This window comes from Bufo bufo, chromosome 6 (assembly GCF_905171765.1).
Source record: "Bufo bufo chromosome 6, aBufBuf1.1, whole genome shotgun sequence".
NCBI lineage: Eukaryota > Metazoa > Chordata > Amphibia > Anura > Bufonidae > Bufo > Bufo bufo.
In genome coordinates, this window is record NC_053394.1 from 24235615 (window position 1) to 24260403 (window position 24789).

General features: G+C 45.1%; 1 protein-coding gene across 1 annotated transcript; it reads right to left on the reverse strand.

Annotated features, from left to right (window-relative positions):
- Window positions 1–698: 698 nt before the first annotated feature.
- Window positions 699–23039, reverse strand: RBP5 (retinol binding protein 5). Its single transcript, XM_040438904.1, has 4 exons — window positions 22896–23039; window positions 20227–20405; window positions 1678–1779; window positions 699–827 (listed from the first exon to the last, which is right to left on the reverse strand). The coding sequence occupies exons 1-4, from the start codon at window positions 22966–22968 to the stop codon at window positions 777–779; spliced, it is 405 nt and encodes a 134-aa protein (XP_040294838.1). The 5' UTR covers window positions 22969–23039; the 3' UTR covers window positions 699–776.
- Between the last annotated feature and the right edge of the window lie 1750 nt (window positions 23040–24789).

Below are 24789 nucleotides of genomic sequence, written 5' to 3' on the forward strand. Positions count from 1 at the left end.
GGTTCTGGCACAAGTTATAAGGGGACATTTTCTTGTACTGGCACACATTATAAGAGGGTATGTTTGTACTGGCACACATTATAAGAGGACATTTTTGTACTGGCACACATTATAAGGAGGCATTTTTGTACTGGCACACATTATAGGAAGACATTTTAGGTTCTGGCACAAGTTATAAGGGGACATTTTCTTGTACTGGCATACATTATAAGGGGGCATTTTTTGTATTGGTACACATTATAATGGGGATTTTTTAGTACTGACATTGTAAGGCTATACATTGGGCACATGATCCAAGGCTAGGGTTAGAAACTGCAGTGCATGTGTAAGTCTGAATCTCTTGCTGCACAAGCGCTTCAGACTTCCACATGTGCTGCGGGTTCTAACCCCCAGGCTAGGGTCAAGTGGCCAAAGTATGGTACTTGATGCCAGAAGTGGCCAGCACACGGGATAGCAGCGCACCGCCAATAAGCATGCACGCAACTTGCAGAAAAATAGAACATCCCTTTAACTGTTTCATCATCAGGCTTCGTACAATCAATGAAGGGGGTTGTAGGTGATAGACTGTTATGGCACCAGGTCCTGTAGACAGTGATCGGATCATCCTGAGCGTATCAATGGTCGCCCATCGTACCCTGGTCACCAACATCCATTGGCCTTCTCCTGGAACGTAACAGCAGTGATATGAAGAGAGCTTACAACAATCAAGCGAAAACATATTCCTATGGAGACATCATCCGGTAGATTCCGTGTTTGCAGGGTCACAATCTTCTCCATTATACTCTGCGGTAGGTTTGTATGCAGACTGCATCCCCCGCCGTCAGCTCCTGGGAGGAAAAAGAGAGTGAAAGGGTTAATAGGTTAATCAACCCAAGATTTGCTCCTATGCATTTAAAATAAAATAAAAATGAAGCAACTTTGTAAACAGTCTTTATTTACAATGTCCTGCCGTTTTATGTATTCAGCTCCTAAGCAGACGTACGTGTTCCCATGGCTCCAGACTACAAGTCCACTCTGTGTAGTCTGATCCTGCAGTCGTGGCTGAGTCTACTCCCTCTACTTGATGAGGGCTCATGTACATGAAAGTATTTTTTGTTCGTGCCCATTCCTTTTTTTTTTTTTGTGGCCTGTATGCGGAACCATTCATTTCAACGGGACCGCAAAAAAAAACGGAAATGACTCAGTGTGCATTCCATATCCGTATGTCTGCAAGTCCGTTCCACGGAAAAATAGAACATGTCCTATGGATGTGACGAGGACATCTCACAGATGTCACAAAATACATACAGTCGTGTGACTCTACCCTAACTCTTTCTAATGAGACAAAAACCGGTTGTCACAGCTCCGCCCCTTTTATTAGCTGGAATGTGAAGTGATCGTATTTAAAGGAAATGTGCAGCAGTGTCCACATTTCTCTAACTTCTTGTTACTAACTTTGATAAAAGAAGAGGGTCCTGATTTGATGAAAGTCAGTTTCTCTCAACTGGACCACCCCTTTAAGGGTTCATTCCCATACACTTTTTAAGAACCCTTTATGCAGTGGTCGGAAACCAGGGGTCTACAGCTATCGAGGTATGTCAGTAGCTATAGTTTCAAAAGCTTGGAGACCCCGTCTCTACAGACAGTGTGCAAAGAGATGGTAGCGAGAACAGGTGACCAACATGGTGGGGATCTCACCGTAAGCAATAGATCTCCTTGCAGCCAATGCTTCCAGCCACGGTTTGGGACCTCACCCTTCTGTACACACACCAGCTTGTCATCTTCCCAGGATACAGTGGTCTGTAAATAGACATAAGACACAATGTATCACTGAAACCACCAACAAGCTGCTGTTGACGGATCCGTTATTTGCATTTCTCATTTCTTGAACGTTTTGATGATATAAATGTGAGGCTTATTAAAGTCAATTCCTGTTTTTTGTAATTGTAGTGTTTCCTACGGATATAATAGGGTTAAATAAACATAATTAAATGTTGGATATTATTCGGTATAAAAGCTAGATGGCTACAGAGGAGACCTCATGGTTTTCGGTTTTCCCATGCTAGAGAATCCTTTATCATTACTATGAGGATATATACAGTTGTTTTCAAAATTATTCAACCCCCACTGAAATTGAGTGTTTTGGCCCCAGTTTGACATTGATTTTGACCATTTCAGTCATCTTGTTTACAATTAAATCAAAGAGGCCCTTGTAAGTCAGACAAATATAACATAACATTTATAATGAAATAACCACAAATGTCTTTTCTGTGCTCACATCATTATCAGTTTTATTCAACCCCCAAGTGACATTCAATCTTAGTACTTAGTACAACATCCTTTTCCAGTTATAACAGCTTTTAAGCGTGAAGCATAGCTTGACACAAGTGTCTTGCAGCGATCTACGGGTATCTTCGCCCATTCTTCATGGGCAAAAGCCTCCAGTTCAGTCCCATTCTTAGGCTTGCGCTCTGCAACTGCTTTCTTTAAGTCCCACCAGAGGTTCTCAATCGGATTTAAGTCTGGTGACTGCGATGGCCACTTCAAAACGTTCCAGCCTTTAATCTGCAGCCATGCTCTAGTGGACTTGGAGGTATGCTTGGGATCATTGTCCTGTTGAAAGGTCCAACGTCTCCCAAGCCTCAGGTTTGTGACGGACTGCATCACATTTTCATCCAATATCTCCTGGTACTGAAGAGAATTCATGGTACCTTGCACACGCTGAAGCTTCCCTGTACCTGTAGAAGCAAAACAGCCCCAAAGCATGATTGACCCCCTGCCATGCTTCACAGTAGGCAAGGTGTTCTTTTCTTCATAGGTCTTGTTCTTCCTCCTCCAAACATAGCGTTGATCCATGGGCCCAAACAGTTCTCATTTTGTTTCATCAGTCCACAGAACACTTTTGTGGTTTGTCCACATGACTTTTGGCATACTGCAGTTGACTCTTCTTATTCTTTGGAGACAGCAAGGGGGTGCGCCTGGGAGTTCTGGCATGGAGGCCTTCATTACGCAGTGTGCGCCTTATTTTCTGAGCTGAAACTTCAGTACCCACATCTGACAAATCTTTTTTCAGTTCCTCAGCGGTCACACGGGGACTTTTCTCCACTTTGCGCTTCAGGTAGCGCACAGCAGTCGAAGTCAGCATCTTCTTTCTGCCACGACCAGGTAGCGTTTCAACAGTGCCCTTTGCCTTGAATTTGCGAATGATGCTTCCTATGGTGTCTCTTGGTATGTTTAACATCTTTGCAATCTTCTTATAGCCATTGCCCTTCCTGTGAAGAGAAATCACCTCTTCTCTTGTCTTCCTGGACCATTCTCTTGACTTCACCATGTTTGTAAACACACCAGTAAATGTCTAGAAGGAGCTGAGTATCACAGTCCTTTTACATCTGCCTAATTGGTGCTTATTATGCTTGATTGCTGCTCCTTGACATCCACAGGTGTTTTCAATACCTGATCGAAAACACTTGAATGAACCTCTGTTCTTAAGAGTGGTAGTCTTTAAGGGGTTGAATAATTGTGTCAATGAAGAAATCACAAAAAAAACATTTAACACTGTATTACAAAAACAATTGATGTCATTTTAGTTGCATTTGGTTCTTTAACCACTTCCCATCTGGGCCATTTGCCCCCTTCCTGACCAGGCCAAATTTTGCAAAACTGACATATCTCACTTTATGTGGTAATAACTTTAGAACGCCTTTATTTATCCAAGTCATTCAGAGATTGTTTTCTCGTGACACATTGTACTTCATGATAGTCATAAATTTGAGTCAAAATATTTCACCTTTATTTATGAAAAAATCCCAAATTTACCCAAAAATTTGAAAAATTCGCAATTTTCTAAATTTCAATTTCTCTGCTTTTAAAACAGAAAGTGATACCTCATAAAATATTTATTATTTAACATTCCCCATATGTCTACTTTATGTTGGCATCATTTTGGAAATGTCATTTTATTTTTTTAGGACGTTAGAAGGCTTAGAAGTTTTAAGAAAATTGCCAAAACCCACTTTATAAGGACCAGTTCAGGTCTGAAGTCACTTTGTGGGGCCTACATAGTGGATACCCCCATAAATGACCCCATTGTAGAAACTACACCCCTCAAGGTAATCAAAACCGATTTTACAAACTTTGTTAACCCTTTAGGCGTTCCACAAGAATTAAAGGAAAATGGAGATCAAATTTTTAAATTTAACTTTTTTGGCAGATTTTCCATTTTAATCAATTTTTTTCTTTAACACATCGATGGTTAACAGCCAAACAAAACTCAATATTTATTACCCAGATTCTGCGGTTTACAGAAACACCCCACATGTGGTCATAAACTGCTGTATGGGCACACGGCAGGGCGCAGAAGAAAAGGAACTCCACATGGTTTTTAGATGCCATGTCCCATTTGAAGCCCCCTGATGCCCCCTTACAGTAGAAACTCCCAAGAAGTGACCCCATTTTGGAAACTAGGGGATAAGGTGCCAGTTTTATTAGTACTATTTTTGGGTACATATGATTTTTTGATCATTCATTATAACACTTTATGGGGCAAGGTGACCAAAAAATTGGTTGTTTTAGCACAGTTTCTATTTATTTATTTTTACAGCGTTCACCTGAGGGGTTCAGTCAAGTGACATTTTTATAGAGCAGATTGTTACGGACGTGGCGATACCTAATATGTATACTTTTTCTCATTTATTAAAGTTTTACACAATAATAGCATTTTTGAAACCAAAAAATTATGTTTTAATGTGTCCATGTTCTGAGAGCTATAGTTTTTTTATTTTTTCAGAGATTTTCTTATGTAGGGGCTCATTTTTTGCGGGATGAGGTGACGGTTTTATTGGTACTATTTTGTGGGACATACGCGTTTTTGATCACTTGGTGTTGCACCTTTTGTGATGCAAGGTGACAAAATTTTTTTTTTTTTTTTACGGTGTTCACCCGAGGGGTTAGGTCATGTGATATTTTTATAGAGCTGGTTTTTACGGACGCGGCAATACCTAATATTGACGCGGTGAGTGGCTTACTATGCTTTGGCCAAAATATAAACCAATGTCTCATTCAGCATGGAGGGCAGAGTGCTGGATGTAGTGTGCGATCACATTTGCATTTTCCGTTTGTATATGTATTTCGCCATAGCGATCTGCACCTACAGGCAGGTTGTGCTGACTCAACCCCCTATTTTTTTCTTTGTAGTATATATTGGAGGCGTGGCGATCTCCTTGGAGTCATTGCACACCTGACCAGTTAATCTGTCCTGGAGGCTGGTTTTAAAGTCAGTATAAAACTGAGTCTGCTTATATAGAACCTACCATTAGCCATTTGGCTCCAGGAGAAGTATATGGTGGGTTCAGCATGCATGTTGGTACTTGCATCCCTGGATCCGATGAAAGCTGTAATGGCACCGGACGGGGTTACAAGCAAAGTGTACTTGGCTTGCATGCTGACCTGCATTCCCTGGATTTTATGTGGCTGCCATGGCCCATAAACAGGTAGGAACAAGAGTTAGGGACCACTCAATTGAGACGACCTTGACGCGGTGAGTGGCTTACTATGCTTTGGCCAAAATATAAACCAATGTCTCATCCAGCATAGAGGGCAGAGTGCTGGATGTAGTGTGCGATCACATTTGCATTTTCCGTTTGTATATGTATTTCGCCATAGTGATCTGCACTTACAGGCAGGTTGTGCTGACTCAACCCCCTATTTTTTTCTTTGCAATACCTAATATGTATACTTTTTTTAATTTGTTTCACTTTAACACAATAATAGCATTTTTGAAACCAAAAAAATGATGTTTTAGTGTCTCCATGTTCTAAGAGCTATAGTTTTTTTTATTTTTTGAGAGATTTTCTCATGTAGGGGCTCATTTTTTGCGGGATGAGGTGACGGTTTTATTGGTACCATTTTGTGGGACATACGCGTTTTTGATCACTTGGTGTTGCACCTTTTGTGATGCAAGGTGACAAAAATTGCTTGTTTTGACACTTTTTTTTTTTTTTTTTTACGGTGTTCACCCGAGGGGTTAGGTCATGTGATATTTTTATAGAGCTGGTTTTTACGAACGCGGCAATACTAAATATGTCTATTTTATTTTATTTTTTCTATTTTTAATTTTTTTTTTTATTCCTTACTTGGGATTTTTATTTTTTTTACATGTGAAACTTTTTTTTATTTTATTTTTTCAACCCTTTATTTTATTTTTATTTTATTTTACACTTTTCGTCCCCCATAAGGTCATACAAGACCTCTGGGGGACATTTACTTCACTTTTTTTTTTTTTTTCACTGTTGATTTCTCCTGTAACTGGGGCTGACATAGTAGCCCCATTTACAGGACAAATACACCCCTAGAGAGGCTGTATAGCAGCAATCCAGCGCTGTACAGCCTCACAGCAGGGCTGATCGAGGTCTCTGAGAGACCTCACACAGCCCCTGCACTCTCCGGTCACGGCGGTCACATGACCGCCGGGCCGGAACAGGAAGCGCACAGCGCTTCCTTCTCTGCAGACACAGCGCTCGGTGAGCGCTGTGTCTGCAGCGATCGTGAAGGCAGGGACACCTGGGAACTATCCCTGCCTTGTTTTAGGGTTGCCCTGCTGTCACTGACAGCGGGCAACCCGATCAGCAGCTGCACGATTAGCGTGCAGCTGCTATTTCTGACAGGACGTTTTAAAACGTGCTGTCAGAAATAGACGTCCACCCATAGGACGTTTATATCCTATGGGCGGACGGGAAGTGGTTAAAAAGTCCTTGTAAGATTTTATTCTGAACACAATTACAAATGTACACTAAATTCCCTAAAACCCTTTACAGCATTGGGGGTTGAATAATTTGGAACACAACTGTACGTCAGTCATACATGTCACAATCCTATTGGCTCATTTATATTTTTAGATTATAAGGGTGACACCCAGGTTTTTGCTAATAAAAGAAGAATTCTGCAGTTTAAGAGGGACAAATAATCTTCACTTGATAAAAATGTTGGCAGAGGCCATATAACGTACTTATATGTCAAGTAAAGCTTATGGCCCTGATTTATCATACCTTCACTCCAGAATTCTGGCGACAAAAAGTCGCAAAATAGGGCTTTTGCGACATTTTTGCACTCGCTTGCACAACATTTTGCGACTTTTCGCATTTTTACACCACTGATATCAGTTTTGTAACATGGGTGTGATTAGCTATGTTAATGAGATTTATCATTGCGACTTTTAAAAAAAGTTGCAATCTCACTCCAGGAGGAGGCGGAATAGGAAAACTGGAGAAGCTTCTCGAGACAAAAGTGTTAGGTTTTGGATAAGACTAATTTATCAAACAACCTTTAAAAGGGCTTCTGTCACCCCACTAAACTCATTATTTTTTTTTTGTGTACTTATAATCCCTATCCTGCCATATTGCTACATTATGTTATTAATATTTTCGTTCAGTAGATTTAGCAAAAAACTTACTTTTATGATATGCTAATTACCTTTCTACCAGCAAGTAGGGCGTCTACTTGCTGGTAGCAGCCGCAGAAAACCTCCCCCTCCTTCTGTTGATTGACAGGGCCAGCCGCGATCTCCTCCTCCGGCCGGCCCTGTCTTCTCTTTCGGTGACGTCATCGGCGCAGGCGCACTGAGGGAGTGCTGAGGAGGCGAGCCTCCTTATCTCAGAGCGCCTGCGCCGAATGAACACAGGCGCGCGATTTTTGAAATGCTGACAGGGCTGGCCGGAGGAAGAGATCGCGGCTGGCCCTGTCAATCAACAAGAGGAGGGGGCGGTTTTCTGCGCCCTCTATACTACACCACACAGGAGAGCTGACAGATCCTCTATACTACACCACACAGGAGAGCTGACAGATCCTCTATACTACACCACACAGGAGAGCTGACAGATCCTCTATACTACACCACACAGGAGAGCTGACAGATCCTCTATACTACACCACACAGGAGAGCTGACAGATCCCCTATACTACACCACACAGGAGAGCTGACAGATCCCCTATACTACACCACACAGGAGAGCTGACAGATCCTCTATACTACACCACACAGGAGAGCTGACAGATCCTCTATACTACACCACACAGGAGAGCTGACAGATCCCCTATACTACACCACACAGGAGAGCTGACAGATCCTCTATACTACACCACACAGGAGAGCTGACAGATCCTCTATACTACACCACACAGGAGAGCTGACAGATCCTCTATACTACACCACACAGGAGAGCTGACAGATCCTCTATACTACACCACACAGGAGAGCTGACAGATCCTCTATACTACACCACACAGGAGAGCTGACAGATCCTCTATACTACACCACACAGGAGAGCCGACAGATCCTCTATACTACACCACACAGCAGAGCTGACAGATCCTCTATACTACACCACACAGGAGAGCTGACAGATCCTCTATACTACACCGCACAGGAGAGCTGACAGATCCTCTATACTACACCACACAGGAGAGCTGACAGATCCTCTATACTACACCACACAGGAGAGCCGACAGATCCTATATACTACACCAAACAGGAGAGCTGACAGATCCTCTATACTACACCACACAGGAGAGCCGACAGATCCTCTATACTACACCACACAGGGGAGCTGACAGATCCTCTATACTACACCACACAGGAGAGCTGACAGATCCTCTATACTACACCGCACAGGAGAGCTGACAGATCCTCTATACTACACCACACAGGAGAGCCGACAGATCCTCTATACTACACCACACAGGAGAGCTGACAGATCCTCTATACTACACCACACAGGAGAGCTGACAGATCCTCTATACTACACCACACAGGAGAGCTGACAGATCCTCTATACTACACCACACAGGAGAGCTGACAGATCCTCTATACTACACCACACAGGAGAGCTGACAGATCCCCTATACTACACCACACAGGATTGCTGACAGATCCCCTATACTACACCACACAGGAGAGCTGACAGATCCTCTATACTACACCACACAGGAGAGCTGACAGATCCTCTATACTACACCACACAGGAGAGCTGACAGATCCCCTATACTACACCACACAGGAGAGCTGACAGATCCTCTATACTACACCACACAGGAGAGCTGACAGATCCTCTATACTACACCACACAGGAGAGCTGACAGATCCTCTATACTACACCACACAGGAGAGCTGACAGATCCTCTATACTACACCACACAGGAGAGCTGACAGATCCTCTATACTACACCACACAGGAGAGCTGACAGATCCTCTATACTACACCACACAGGAGAGCTGACAGATCCTCTATACTACACCGCACAGGAGAGCCGACAGATCCTCTATACTACACCACACAGGAGAGCCGACAGATCCTCTATACTACACCACACAGGAGAGCTGACAGATCCTCTATACTACACCACACAGGAGAGCCGACAGATCCTCTATACTACACCACACAGGAGAGCCGACAGATCCTCTATACTACACCACACAGGAGAGCTGACAGATCGTCTATACTACACCACACAGGAGAGCCGACAGATCCTCTATACTACACCACACAGGAGAGCTGACAGATCCTCTATACTACACCACACAGGAGAGCTGACAGATCCTCTATACTACACCACACAGGAGAGCTGACAGATCCTCTATACTACACCACACAGGAGAGCTGACAGATCCTCTATACTACACCACACAGGAGAGCTGACAGATCCTCTATACTACACCACACAGGAGAGCTGACAGATCCTCTATACTACACCACACAGGAGAGCTGACAGATCCTCTATACTACACCACACAGGAGAGCTGACAGATCCTCTATACTACACCACACAGGAGAGCTGACAGATCCTCCATACTACACCACACAGGAGAGCTGACAGATCCTCTATACTACACCGCACAGGAGAGCTGACAGATCCTCTATACTACACCACACAGGAGAGCTGACAGATCCTCTATACTACACCGCACAGGAGAGCTGACAGATCCTCTATACTACACCACACAGGAGAGCTGACAGATCCTCTATACTACACCACACAGGAGAGCTGACAGATCCTCTATACTACACCACACAGGAGAGCTGACAGATCCTCTATACTACACCACACAGGAGAGCTGACAGATCCTCTATACTACACCACACAGGAGAGCCGACAGATCCTCTATACTACACCACACAGGAGAGCTGACAGATCCTCTATACTACACCACACAGGAGAGCTGACAGATCCTCTATACCAGTGGTCCCCAACCTTTTTTGCACCAAGGACCGGTTTCATGCGAGACAATTTTCCCAGGGACCGGTTGGGGGGGGGAAGGGGGCGGGGGTTCTGGGTGGGGCTTAGGGGGTGGGCGGGGCTGACTGATTCACGCGCATAACAAAACACAAGGTGCATATTAAAATATATAACACTATATAATGACTATATAAACTGACAATGGTCTCTGCTGCACTGCTCTCTGCTGCACTGGTCTCTGCTGCACTGGTCTCTGCTGCACTGTACCGTATTTTTCGCCCTATAAGATGCACCTAGGTTTTAGAGGAGAACAATAAGAAAAAAAAATTTCATTACACCTCAGGTCAGACCAGTAATCAGACCCCCAATGTTAATCAGACCTCAGATCAGACCCCCAATGTTAATCAGACCTCAGATCAGACCCCAAATGGCTCAGATCAACCCCCAAACCTTTAGCCATCTATCAGCCCCCAATGTCAGCCATAACCCCCCCAATGTCAGCCATAACCCCCCCAATGTCAGCTATAACCCCCCCCAATGTCAGCCATAACCCCCCCAATGTCAGCCATAACCCCCCCAATGTCAGCCATAACCCCCCCCAATGTCAGCCATAACCCCCCCCAATGTCAGCCATAACCCCCCCCAATGTCAGCCATAACCCCCCCAATGTCAGCCATTACCCCCCCCAATGTCAGCCATAACCCCCCCCCAATGTCAGCCATAACCCCTCCCAATGTCAGCCATAACCCCCCCAATGTCAGCCATAACCCCCCCCCCCCCCCCAATGTCAGCCATAACACCCCCCCAATGTCAGCCATAGCCCCCCTCTGGTCAGCCATAAGCCCCCCCTCTGGTCAGCCATAAGCCCCCCTCATGTCAGCCATAAGCCCCCCTCATGTCAGCCATAAGCCCCCCTCAGGTCAGCCATAAGCCCCCCTCAGGTCAGCCATAAGCCCCCCTCAGGTCAGCCATAAGCCCCCCTCAGGTCAGCCATAAGCCCCCCTCAGGTCAGCCATAAGCCCCCCTCAGGTCAGCCATAAGCCCCCCTCATGTCAGCCATAAGCCCCCCTCATGTCAGCCATAAGCCCCCCTCATGTCAGCCATAAGCCCCCCTCATGTCAGCCATAAGCCCCCCTCAGGTCAGCCATAAGCCCCCCTCAGGTAAGCCAAAAGCCCCCCTCAGGTCAGCCATAAGCCCCCCTCAGGTCAGCCATAAGCCCCCCTCAGGTCAGCCATAAGCCCCCCTCAGGTCAGCCATAAGCCCCCCTCATGTCAGCCATAAGCCCCCCTCATGTCAGCCATAAGCCCCCCTCATGTCAGCCCTAAGCCCCCCTCATGTCAGCCATAAGCCCCCCTCATGTCAGCCATAAGCCCCCCTCATGTCAGCCATAAGCCCCCCTCATGTCAGCCATAAGCCCCCCTCATGTCAGCCATAAGCCCCCCTCATGTCAGCCATAAGCCCCCCTCATGTCAGCCCCATGTCAGCCATCAGCCCCCCTCATGTCAGCCCCATGTCAGCCATCAGCCCCCCTCAGGTCAGCCATAAGCCCCCCTCATGTCAGCCATAAGCCCCCCTCAGGTCAGCCATAAGCCCCCCTCATGTCAGCCATAAGCCCCCCTCATGTCAGCCATAAGCCCCCCTCATGTCAGCCATAAGCCCCCCTCAGGTCAGCCATAAGCCCCCCTCAGGTCAGCCATAAGCCCCCCTCTGGCCAGCCATAAGCCCCCCTCAGGTCAGCCATAAGCACCCCTCATGTCAGCCATAAGCCCCCCTCATGTCAGCCCCATGTCAGCCATCAGCCCCCAGTGCAAATAAAATAAAATAAAAAAACACTTACCTCTCCTGCTCCTGGTCACCATCGCGATCCTCTTCATTCTGCTGTCGGCTCTGGCTGTGTATAGCGGCGCACAGCGTGAGGTCACAGAGAGACCTCACGCTGTGCGCAGCCATGCACAACCGATAGCCGAGCCGTGGACCAGGAAGCGATGAGTACAGATCCTTCACCGCTCCCTGGTCCTTCTGTACTAATGAAGCGCTTCCCTAATGGAAGCGCTTCATTAGTACCGAGTTAAAGACTGCCCTGATCGCCGCGGCCCGGCTAACAATCCTCCACGGCCCGGTCCTGGGTCGCGACCCGGCGGTTGGGGACCGCTGCTCTATACTACACCACACAGGAGAGCTGACAGATCCTCTATACTACACCACACAGGAGAGCCGACAGATCCTCTATACTACACCACACAGGAGAGCCGACAGATCCTCTATACTACACCACACAGGAGAGCTGACAGATCCTCTATACTACACCACACAGGAGAGCCGACAGATCCTCTATACTACACCACACAGGAGAGCTGACAGATCCTCTATACTACACCACACAGGAGAGCTGACAGATCCTCTATACTACACCACACAGGAGAGCTGACAGATCCTCTATACTATGCCACACAGGAGAGCTGACAGATCCTCTATACTACACCACACAGGAGAGCCGACAGATCCTCTATACTACACCACACAGGAGAGCCGACAGATCCTCTATACTACACCACACAGGAGAGCTGACAGATCCTCTATACTACACCGCACAGGAGAGCTGACAGATCCTCTATACTACACCGCACAGGAGAGCTGACAGATCCTCTATACTACACCACACAGGAGAGCTGACAGATCCTCTATAGTACACCACACAGGAGAGCCGACAGATCCTCTATACTACACCACACAGGAGAGCTGACAGATCCTCTATACTACACCACACAGGAGAGCCGACAGATTCTTTATACTACACCACACAGGAGAGCTGACAGATCCTCTATACTACACCACACAGGAGAGCTGACAGATCCTCTATACTACACCACACAGGAGAGCTGACAGATCCTCTATACTACACCGCACAGGAGAGCTGACAGATTCTTTATACTACACCACACAGGAGAGCTGACAGATCCTCTATACTACACCACACAGGAGAGCTGACAGATCCTCTATACTACACCACACAGCAGAGCTGACAGATCCTCTATACTACACCACACAGGAGAGCTGACAGATCCTCTATACTACACCACACAGGAGAGCTGACAGATCCTCTATACTACACCACACAGGAGAGCCGACAGATCCTCTATACTACACCGCACAGGAGAGCTGACATCCTCTATACTACACCACACAGGAGAGCTGACAGATCCTCTATACTACACCACACAGGAGAGATGACAGATCTTCTATACTACACCACACAGGAGAGCTGACATCCTCTATACTACACCACACAGGAGAGCTGACAGATCCTCTATACTACACCACACAGGAGAGCTGACAGATCCTCTATACTACACCACACAGGAGAGCTGACAGATCCTCTATACTACACTACACAGGAGAGCTGACAGATCCTTTATACTACACCGCACAGGGGAGCTGACAGATCCTCTATACTACACCACACAGGAGAGCTGACAGATCCTCTATACTACAACACACAGGAGAGCTGACAGATCCTCTATACTACACCACACAGGAGAGCTGACAGATCCTCTATACTACATCACACAGGAGAGCTGACAGATCCTCTATACTACACCACACAGGAGAGCTGACAGATCCTCTATACTACACCACACAGGAGAGCTGACAGATCCTCTATACTACACCACACAGGAGAGCCGACAGATCCTCTATACTACACCACACAGGAGAGCTGACAGATCCTCTATACTACACCACACAGGAGAGCTGACAGATCCTCTATACTACACCACACAGGAGAGCTGACAGATCCTCTATACTACACCACACAGGAGAGCCGACAGATCCTCTATACTACACCACACAGGAGAGCTGACATCCTCTATACTACACCACACAGGAGAGCTGACAGATCCTCTATACTACACCACACAGGAGAGCTGACAGATCCTCTATACTACACCACACAGGAGAGCTGACAGATCCTCTATACTACACCACACAGGAGAGCTGACAGATCCTTTATACTACACCGCACAGGGGAGCTGACAGATCCTCTATACTACACCACACAGGAGAGCTGACAGATCCTCTATACTACACCACACAGGAGAGCTGACAGATCCTCTATACTACACCACACAGGAGAGCTGACAGATCCTCTATACTACATCACACAGGAGAGCTGACAGATCCTCTATACTACACCACACAGGAGAGCCGACAGATCCTCTATACTACACCACACAGGAGAGCCGACAGATCCTCTATACTACACCACACAGGAGAGCCGACAGATCCTCTATACTACACCACACAGGAGAGCTGACAGATCCTCTATACTACACCACACAGGAGAGCTGACAGATCCTCTATACTACACCACACAGGAGAGCTGACAGATCCTCTATACTACACCACACAGGAGAGCTGACAGATCCTCTATACTACACCACACAGGAGAGCTGACAGATCCTCCATACTACAGCACAAAGTAGAGCTGACAGATCCTCTATACTACACCACACAGGAGAGCTGACAGATCCTCTATACTACACCACACAGGAGAGCTGACAGATCCTCTATACTACACCACACAGGAGAGCTGACAGATCCTCTATACTACACCGCACAGGAGAGCTGACAGATCCTCTATACTACACCACACAGGAGAGCTGACAGATCCTCTATACTACACCACACAGGAGAGCTGACAGATCCTCTATACTACACCACACAGGAGAGCGGACAGATCCTCTATACTACACCACACAGGAGAGCTGACAGATCCTCTATACTACACCGCACAGGAGAGCTGACAGATCCTCTATACTACACTACACAGGAGAGCTGACAGATCCTCTATACTACACCACACAGGAGAGCTGACAGATCCTCTATACTACACCACACAGGAGAGCTGACAGATCCCCTATACTACACCACACAGGAGAGCTGACAGATCCTCTATACTACACCACACATGAGAGCCGACAGATCCTCTATACTACACCACACAGGAGAGCCGACAGATCCTCTATACTACACCACACAGGAGAGCTGACAGATCCTCTATACTACACCACACAGGAGAGCCGACAGATCCTCTATACTACACCACACAGGAGAGCTGACAGATCCTCTATACTACACCACACAGGAGAGCTGACAGATCCTCTATACTACACCACACAGGAGAGCGGACAGATCCTCTATACTACACCACACAGGAGAGCTGACAGATCCTCTATACTACACCACACAGGAGAGCTGACAGATCCTCTATACTACACCACACAGGAGAGCCGACAGATCCTCTATACTACACCACACAGGAGAGATGACAGATCCTCTATACTACACCGCACAGGAGAGCTGACAGATCCTCTATACTACACCACACAGGAGATCTGACAGATCCTCTATACTACACCACACAGGAGATCTGACAGATCCTCTATACTACACCACACAGGAGAGCTGACATCCTCTATACTACACCACACAGGAGAGCTGACAGATCCTCTATACTACACCGCACAGGAGAGCCGACAGATCCTCTATACTATACCACACAGGAGAGCTGACAGATCTTCTATACTACACCACACAGGAGAGCCGACAGATCCTCTATACTACACCACACAGGACAGCTGACAGATCCTCTATACTACACCACACAGGAGAGCCGACAGATCCTCTATACTACACCACACAGGAGAGCTGACAGATCCTCTATACTACACCACACAGGAGAGCTGACAGATCCTCTATACTACACCACACAGGAGAGCTGACAGATCCTCTATACTACACCGCACAGGAGAGCTGACAGATCCTCTATACTACACCACACAGGAGAGCTGACAGATCCTCTATACTACACCACACAGGAGAGCTGACAGATCCTCTATACTACACCACACGGGAGAGCTGACAGATCCTCTATACTACACCACACAGGAGAGCTGACAGATCCTCTATACTACACCACACAGGAGAGCTGACAGATCCTCTATACTACACCACACAGGAGAGCCGACATATCCTTTTTACAAGGCAACTTTTGCTGTTGAAGTTTTTACACCACATCTTCCGAGCAGCTCTTTGATTTGTTGCTCCAGACTCCTTGTGTTCTGATGATGGGATTTCTGACCTATAAACATTCTTTGCATCTGACTGTATATTTGGTTTTACTAGTTTGGAAGCTGATATTTTATCCACCAGATCCCTTGTTCTCTGCACCACCACTAGGTGTCAGTGTAGCGCACGCAGGGCTGCATCGTCACCTTACCTACAGGCTATAGCTCAATAATTGTGTATTTTTCTGTGTATTATATTTAACCATTAACTCAAGGTTGGGCTGAATAATAAGTTTGCATTGCTGCTGGAGTCAGGGATAAGTGAGTGTGGGAGGATGTGACAGCTGATAATACAGAGCCGGGAATATGTCAATGACAAAAGGACTAAAAACTTATTTTGCCAAGCATAGATTAATGAATATGATGGGTGTTGTTCTATTTTACCCTTGTGTGGGGGTTATACAGTGTGCAAGCTGGTTTTATCAGTCATATTGCATTTGGAAACATTTCCAGCCCCCACAAAAAAATATTCTCTGCAGCATTTTTCCTTTCATTATTCCTTCCCATGTACAGAACCATACGTTTGGCAGATGAGGTTTAACACTGACAAATGTAAGGTTATGCACATAGGAAGGAAAAATGCAAGTCACCCGAACATACTAAATGGTAAAACACTCGGTAACACTGACATGGAAAAGGACCCAGAAATTTTAGTGAACAGCAAACTCAGCTGTAGAAACCAGTGTCAGGCAGCTGCTGCCAAGACCAATAGGATAATGGGTTGCATCAAAAGGGGCATAGATGCCGGTGATGAGAACATAGTCCTACTACTTTACAAATCATTAGTCAGACCACACATGGAGTATTGTGTACAGTTCTGGGCTCCAGTGAACGAGGCAGACATAGCAGAGCTGGAGAGGGTCCAGAGGAGGGCAACTAAAGTAATAACTGGAATGGGGTAACTACAGTACAGTACTGGCTAGGGGATAAGTGTCTGATCAGTGAGTTTGACCACTGGGACCCCCACTGATCACAAGAATGGGGCGACAGTCGTGCATGTCTGCTGCCGCTGTTTCATTCAACTCTATCCTACTTTACTTGGCTTTATGGTAGTACCATAAAGTTGAATGGAGCAGCAGTAGACGTATATGACCACCACTCCATTCCTATGGAGGAACAATGGACCCTCATTCTCATGATTAGTTGGGGGTCCTAGCGGTTGAGACATTCATCCTGTGGATTGGGGTGAATTGTTTTGTGGGGGAAAAAAAAATTGTATTGATCTTATTTCTGGTGGTCTAGGGTGGTTTATAGGTTCATGTATAATCCTCAATTGGTTTAGGGTGACTTAGGAGTCATATTACTATTATTGGTGGTCTAGGGTATCATAGGGGATATTAGTAATTTTCCTGGTTGTCTAGGGTATTACAGTGGATATTAGTAATATTCCTGATTGTGTAGGGTGTTATATGGGTTAATACTAATATTCATGGTTTTCTAGGGTATTTTGAGTAAATTTGTAATGTTCCTTGTTGTCTAAAGTGTCATATAGGTTAACACTAATATTCCTGGTTGTCTAGAATGTAATAAGGAATATTACAAATTCTCTTGGTTGTCTGAGGTATCATAGAAGTGATGTTCCTGGTTGTCTAGGTTGTCATAGGGGTTAATACTAATATTCTAATATTCCTTGCTGTCTAGGGTTTTATATAGTTTAATATTCCTGGTTGTCTGGGGTATCATAAGGGATATTAATAGTGTCCATGGTGGTCTAGGGTATCATAGGGGTCATTAGTAATGTTCCTTGTTGTCTAGGGCATCATATTCAATATTAATAATGTTTCTTGTTGTCTAGAGTATATTAGAAATGTTCCTGGTTGCCTATGGTACCATAGGGGTTATGTTCCTTGTTGTCTAGGGTGTCATAGGGGTTTATGCTAATATTGCTGGTTGTCCAGGGTGTTATAGGGGATATTAGTAATGTCCCTGGTTATCTAGAGTATCATAGGTGTCGTAGGGGATAGTAGTAATGTCCCTGGTTGTCTAGGGTATCATAGGAGATATTGGCAATGTCACTGGCTGTCTAGGGTATCATAGAGGGTATTAGTAATCTCCCTGGTTGTCTAGGTTGTCATAGGGGTATCACTGCCTGCAGCAGCACATGTGATCCTCGTCAAACTGTATACTGATATGAGGGACCACAGTGTATCAGTACAAAGGAGCAGGAACGCAGCAGCGGCGGCAGGTAAGTACGGTAGTCATTCCCTCCGCATGTCCGGCGATGTGGGGGTCAAGTGAAGAGGCCCAAAATGTGGACAACCCTCTTAAGGGTATGGACCCATAGGACACATATTCTGGAATCGACTTTCCACATTGGATTTTTGCCATATACAAATTTGTAAAGGATTGTGCTGTGATTTTGCCATGGATTTCACCCTGTGCACTACCAGGTGTGAAATTCACGGTAAAAATTTAAAGGCCATGGTACATCTTCGGGGGCAATTATTTTATGAATGCATTTTACTAATTATAGGCTTAAAATCGTTTTTTCAATTGGTCTTTATTAAAAATATTCAGCAGCTTTGTCATAAAGGGTTAACTTCTGCCTAGCTGTAAAAATCGTACTTTCACTTTCTCTTTTTTGCCAGTCATCTAATAACCCTTATCTTTAAATTACTAATAGCTCAAAAACACTTATTTAAGCCACATTCTTATCAGTAAGATTAGAAGGGAGCAATTATGAGTGTTTGTAAGCTCAGAGATAAGGAGCAATCAGCTGAGCTGCCTGACGGAACAGAGTGAAAATTCAGATCCTGTTACTGGAGAATATCAAGGCTGTACAGAGAAAGGGGCTCAACATTTTTAATAAAGACCAATTTAAATAATAATTTTTAGCTCAAAATTAGTACAATGAAATTATTTTAAAAAAGTTGCCCCCAAAGGTGTCCATAGCCTTTAAAATTCTCATTTCAAGTCACTTTCCACTATAGACCTTTTCTCCAGAGTGTGCATGAGATTTTGAAAAACAGCATCCACTTTGCTGGTCATGTCATACACTGAAGATTTGCGTCCACATTTCTGCAGCATATACACCACGTGTTAACACACTGAAATGCAATTACAATGCTGTTCAGATCCAGGTGCTGGTTTGAAAACTGTAGAATATTTTTCGTGGGACAAGCACTTTATTGAAAAACTAGATTACGGTACAATGTTAAAAGAGTTGTTCGGTGGTATTAATAGTTTTTTATTCTGTATATGGCTCACAAGGAAATCAAAATAAAACTAAACTGACCCTCATCAATCTTCTGTCCCAGTTGTCAGAAGCCTTGGGGCTGGAGACTGGGGATGGTAAATATGGTTTTTGGGAAATTTTCATGAGATTTATATTTTTAACCTCCAGAGAGCCATATATTTAAAAACTAGTACAGCTGGACAAGTCCTTTAAGGCTAAAGCATAGTTGTTTACAGTGAATGGTAACAGTGATTGGAGGTGATTATAAGGATATCCTTGGAGGGCTGAGGAGGTTAATGGTAATATCCTGAGTAGTCTAGAGGGGTGATGGGTAATGTTTATATACCTGGGAGCTATCATAATGAAAAGAGTTTAATGGTGATATGCCTGATGATCTATGGTGGTCAGTGGTATGGCCCCTGGTGATCTAACATAGTGGTGAGAGGCAGCATCCATACTGGTTGGGGCTATGGTGGTTGAAAGATTACTGGTAAAATCCCTGGTGGTCTTGGGTGTTGAAGTGGTCAGTAATAAAGGGGGTGAAGTAAAATGGAATGTTTTGCTACTCTACTGTCAGCCTGTTGCTGGTTTCCCATCCTCAGGGGCCATAGGGACCAGTAGACCTTTGTAAATACCAAAAAAAAGATTTGACCTACAAGATATCATGATTATTTCTCAGATTCCGTTTTCCAGCATGGTGCACCCCAACAGATGTATACCTTGCAGATTCGTCCATCTAAAATACCCATGTCCTCTTCAAATTCTTCCCCCAAGATGAAATCCATGAAGTAGTTCCGGAAGGTGCTGAGCGTTCTCATAATCACGCGGTTACCGTCCACTTCAAACTCTTTCTCTGGGCGCAGAAGTAAAATAATCTTCCGCAGAGCAATGTTCAGATCTGCAAGTGGAAGATGTCAGAAGTACAGAGCGGTATTATATGATTATTATAAAGCAGAAAATATGGCTGCCGATTATCGAGTCTTCAAGGTATGAAATAGTCTCATAATCAAATCATTATTTGGTAAAAATCATTTGTGATTGTGAATTGAAATTTGTGAAAATACCGTAAATTGTGAAACAATCTCTGCAATAACTTACGTTATTACACCCAACAACATTGTCACCCCATCACATTACAACCAACAGCATTGTCACCGATTATATTATACCCCTCAATATTGTCACCCCATCACATTACACCCAACAACATTGTCACCCCATGACATTACAACCAACAGCATTGTCACCTAATCACATTACAACCAACATCATTGTCACCCATCACATTACACCCAACAACATTGTCAGCCATCACATTACACCCAACAACATTGTCACCCATTACATTACACCCAACATTGTCACCCCATCACATTACACCAACAGCATTGTCACCTAATCACATTACACCCAACATAATTGTCACCCATCACATTACAACCAACAGCATTGTCACCCCATTACATTACAACCAACAGCATTGTCACCCCATTACATTACAACCAACAGCATTGTCACCCATCACATTATAACCACCAGCATTGTCACCCAATCACATTACAACCAACAGCATTGTCACCCAATCACATTACACCCCAACAGCAGTGTCACCCATTACATTATACTCAACAGCATTGTCACCCTTCATATTATACCCAAAAACATTGTTTCGCATCAATTTATACACAACAACATTGTCACCCATCACATTACACCCAACAATATTGTCACCCATCAAATTACACCCAACATCATTGTCACCCATCACATTACACCCAACATCATTGTCACCCATCATATTACACCCAACAACATTCTCACGCATCACATTACACCCAGTAACATTGTCACCCCATCACATTACACCCAACAACATTGTCACCCATCACATCACACCCAACAATATTGTCACCCATCACATTACACCCAACAATATTGTCAACCATCACATTACACCCAACATCATTGTCAACCATTATATTACACCCAACATCATTGTCACCCATCATATTACACCCAACAACATTCTCACCCATCACATTACACCCAGTAACATTGTCACCCCATCACATTTTACACACATCATTGTCACCCATCACATTACACCCAACAACATTGTCACCCCATCACATCACACCCAACAATATTGTCACCCATCACATTACACCCAACAATATTGTCACGCATCACATTACACCCAACATCATTGTCAACCATTACATTACACCCAACATCATTGTCACCCATCATATTACACCCAACAATATTGTCACCCATCACATTACACCCAACAATATTGTCACCCATCACATTACACCCAACATCATTGTCAACCATTACATTACACCCAACATCATTGTCACCCATCTTATTACACCCAACAGCATTCTCACCCATCACATTACACCCAGTAACATTGTCACCCCATCACATTACACCCAACATCATTGTCACCCATCACATTACACCCAACAACATTGTCACCACATCACACCCAACAATATTGTCACCCATCACATTACACCCAACAATATTGTCACCCATCACATTACACCCAACATCATTGTCAACCATTACATTACACCAACATCATTGTCACCCATCATATTACACCCAACAACATTTTCACCCATCACATCACACCCAACAATATTGTCACCCATCACATTACACCCAACAATATTGTCACCCATCACATTACACCCAACATCATTATCAACCATTACATTACACCCAACATCATTGTCACCCCTCATATTACACCCAACAACATTCTCACCCATCACATTACACCCAGTAACATTGTCACCCCATCACATTACACCCAACATAATTGTCACCCATCACATTACACCCAACAACATTGTCACCCATCACATCATACCCAACAATATTGTCAGCCATCACATTACACCCAACAATATTGTCACCCATCACATTACACCCAACATCATTGTCACCCATCACATTACACCCAACAACATTGTCACCCATCATATTGCACCCAACCACATTGTAACCCATCACATTACACCCAACATCATTGTCACCCATCACATTACACCCAACAACATTGTCACCCCATCATATTATACTCAACAGCATTGTCACCACATGACATTATACCTAACAGCATTGTCACTCATCATATTATCCCAGCGATGCACCCAATTAGTGCCCTACTGACCACATTATAAGCCTTCCTATCATTTACACCCTGCAGTTTTGCCAGTCCCACTGTCATATTCTTTTAGCAAAACAATGAGACCCATCAGGTTACATCTTGAACCAGACCACATACTTTCTGACATTACAGTCTGAGGGTGCTATCATTACCCTTGCGCCCTCATGCAGCTTTTCCATCCTACACTTAGCGATGAATTCTTACTTAAAGCTTTGAGATATTCCTCCAGGTTTTCCTGTGATACCAGCTCGTACTTTCCATTGAGCGCTGCGGCCATACTGGTGCCCTGTCCTGTGGTATTATACGGTTATTTCTCCTGCCTGCAGATACTTTCTACCTCATGTTACGGGTCAGGACGTGTCCCTGTCTGCCCTGTATCTGCTGCGTTCCTTTAATGTGCAGTCTAATCCCCATTATATCTTAGCCAGGCCCACAAAATAATATAATGCCACTTTATGCCAACAGCAAACAAAACATTAACCTCCAGCCTGCCAGGAACAGTCTGGGAGCTGATGGTTATTGCACCTTCACAGTGATTTACACAGTGTCATCTGTATGGGGGAGGGGTGCACTTAATCAGTTAAAGGGATTCTGTCATCAGAATTTAGGCCTATAACCTAAACATATGGCGAGGTCCCTACTAATACACTGAACCCTAAAGTGACCTTATCAAATGCGCCTGTGGCTCTATAATCATATAAAACAGGTTTATATCACAAATGTGTCCAAGGGGACGTCTCAGGATGCAGGGTGCCCGGCTGCAGCCATCTCGTTTCGGTGCCTAGCGCCGCCTTCTGAATTGAAATCGCCGCCCTCCCTTTCATTAGAGCCGCCTACCTCAGTTCATCGCCGCCTCTCTAACGTCCGCTCTCCTCAGCCAGATCCCGCGCGTGCGCACTAGGTATAACCTGATGCGCCCCCGCGGACTCCTGGCCTCGTTAAGCGAAGTGCGCATGCGCCGGCCGGCGCACTTCGCTGGAACCTGCCTTGACGCATGCGCACTTCGCTTAACGAGGCCGCTGCCAGGAGTCCGCACGGGCGCATCAAGTTATACCTAGTGCGCACGCGCGGGATCTGGCTGAGGAGAGCGGACGTTAGAGAGGCAGCGATGAACTGAGGTAGGCGGCTCTAATGAAAGGGAGGGCTGCGATTTCAATTCAGAAGGCGGCGCTGGGCACCAAAACGAGATGGCTGCAGCCGGGCACCCTGCATCCTGAGACGTCCCCTTGGACACATTTGTGACGTGAGTGACAGGTGATATAAACCTGCTGCGTAAAAGGGCACTGCACTACGCAGGGTTTGTTTGTAGTCTGAATATTTTTTAATGCATTGTTTTGCATTGGAGCTGTGCACACAAAGCGGGAGAGTTTTAATACAAACTATTTTAAAAGTTACTTTTATATTTTTTATGATTATTGGTTGTAGAATGGTTCACAACCTATAAAAAAAAAGATTATATTTTTGAGATATTTTCCTGCGGTGCCATCCCACCCGTGTTTAGAGTTGACTGCGGCATGTCCAATACAATATGTAATATCCACTAAAATACTGACCAGGAGTGCCTACAAGAATACTGATAGGGAAGTGCCCACTACAATACTGATTAGGGAGTATCCACTAAAATACTGCCTGGGAGTGCCAATACAGTACTTACCGGGGAGTGCCCACTACAATACTGACTAGGGAGTGCCCCCTACAATACTGACTGGGGAGTAACCAATAAAATACTGACTGGGGCATCACCAATACAAAACTGACTGAGGAGTGCCACTACAATACTAAATGGGGAGTGCCACTACAATACTGACTGAGGAGTGCCCACTACAATACTGTCTGGGGAGTGCCCACTACAATACTGACCAGGAAACGCCCCCTACAATACTCACTGGGGAGTGACCACTACAATACTGACTGGGGAGTGACCAATACAATATTGACCGACGATTGACCACTACAAAACTGACCAAGGAAGTGCCCAATACAATGCTGACCGGGCAGTGACAACTACAATACTGACTGGGAGAGCCCACCTCAGTACTAAGCAAAGGTTTCCCACTACAATGCTCACCAAGAGTGTTCACTACAATACTGGCTGGGG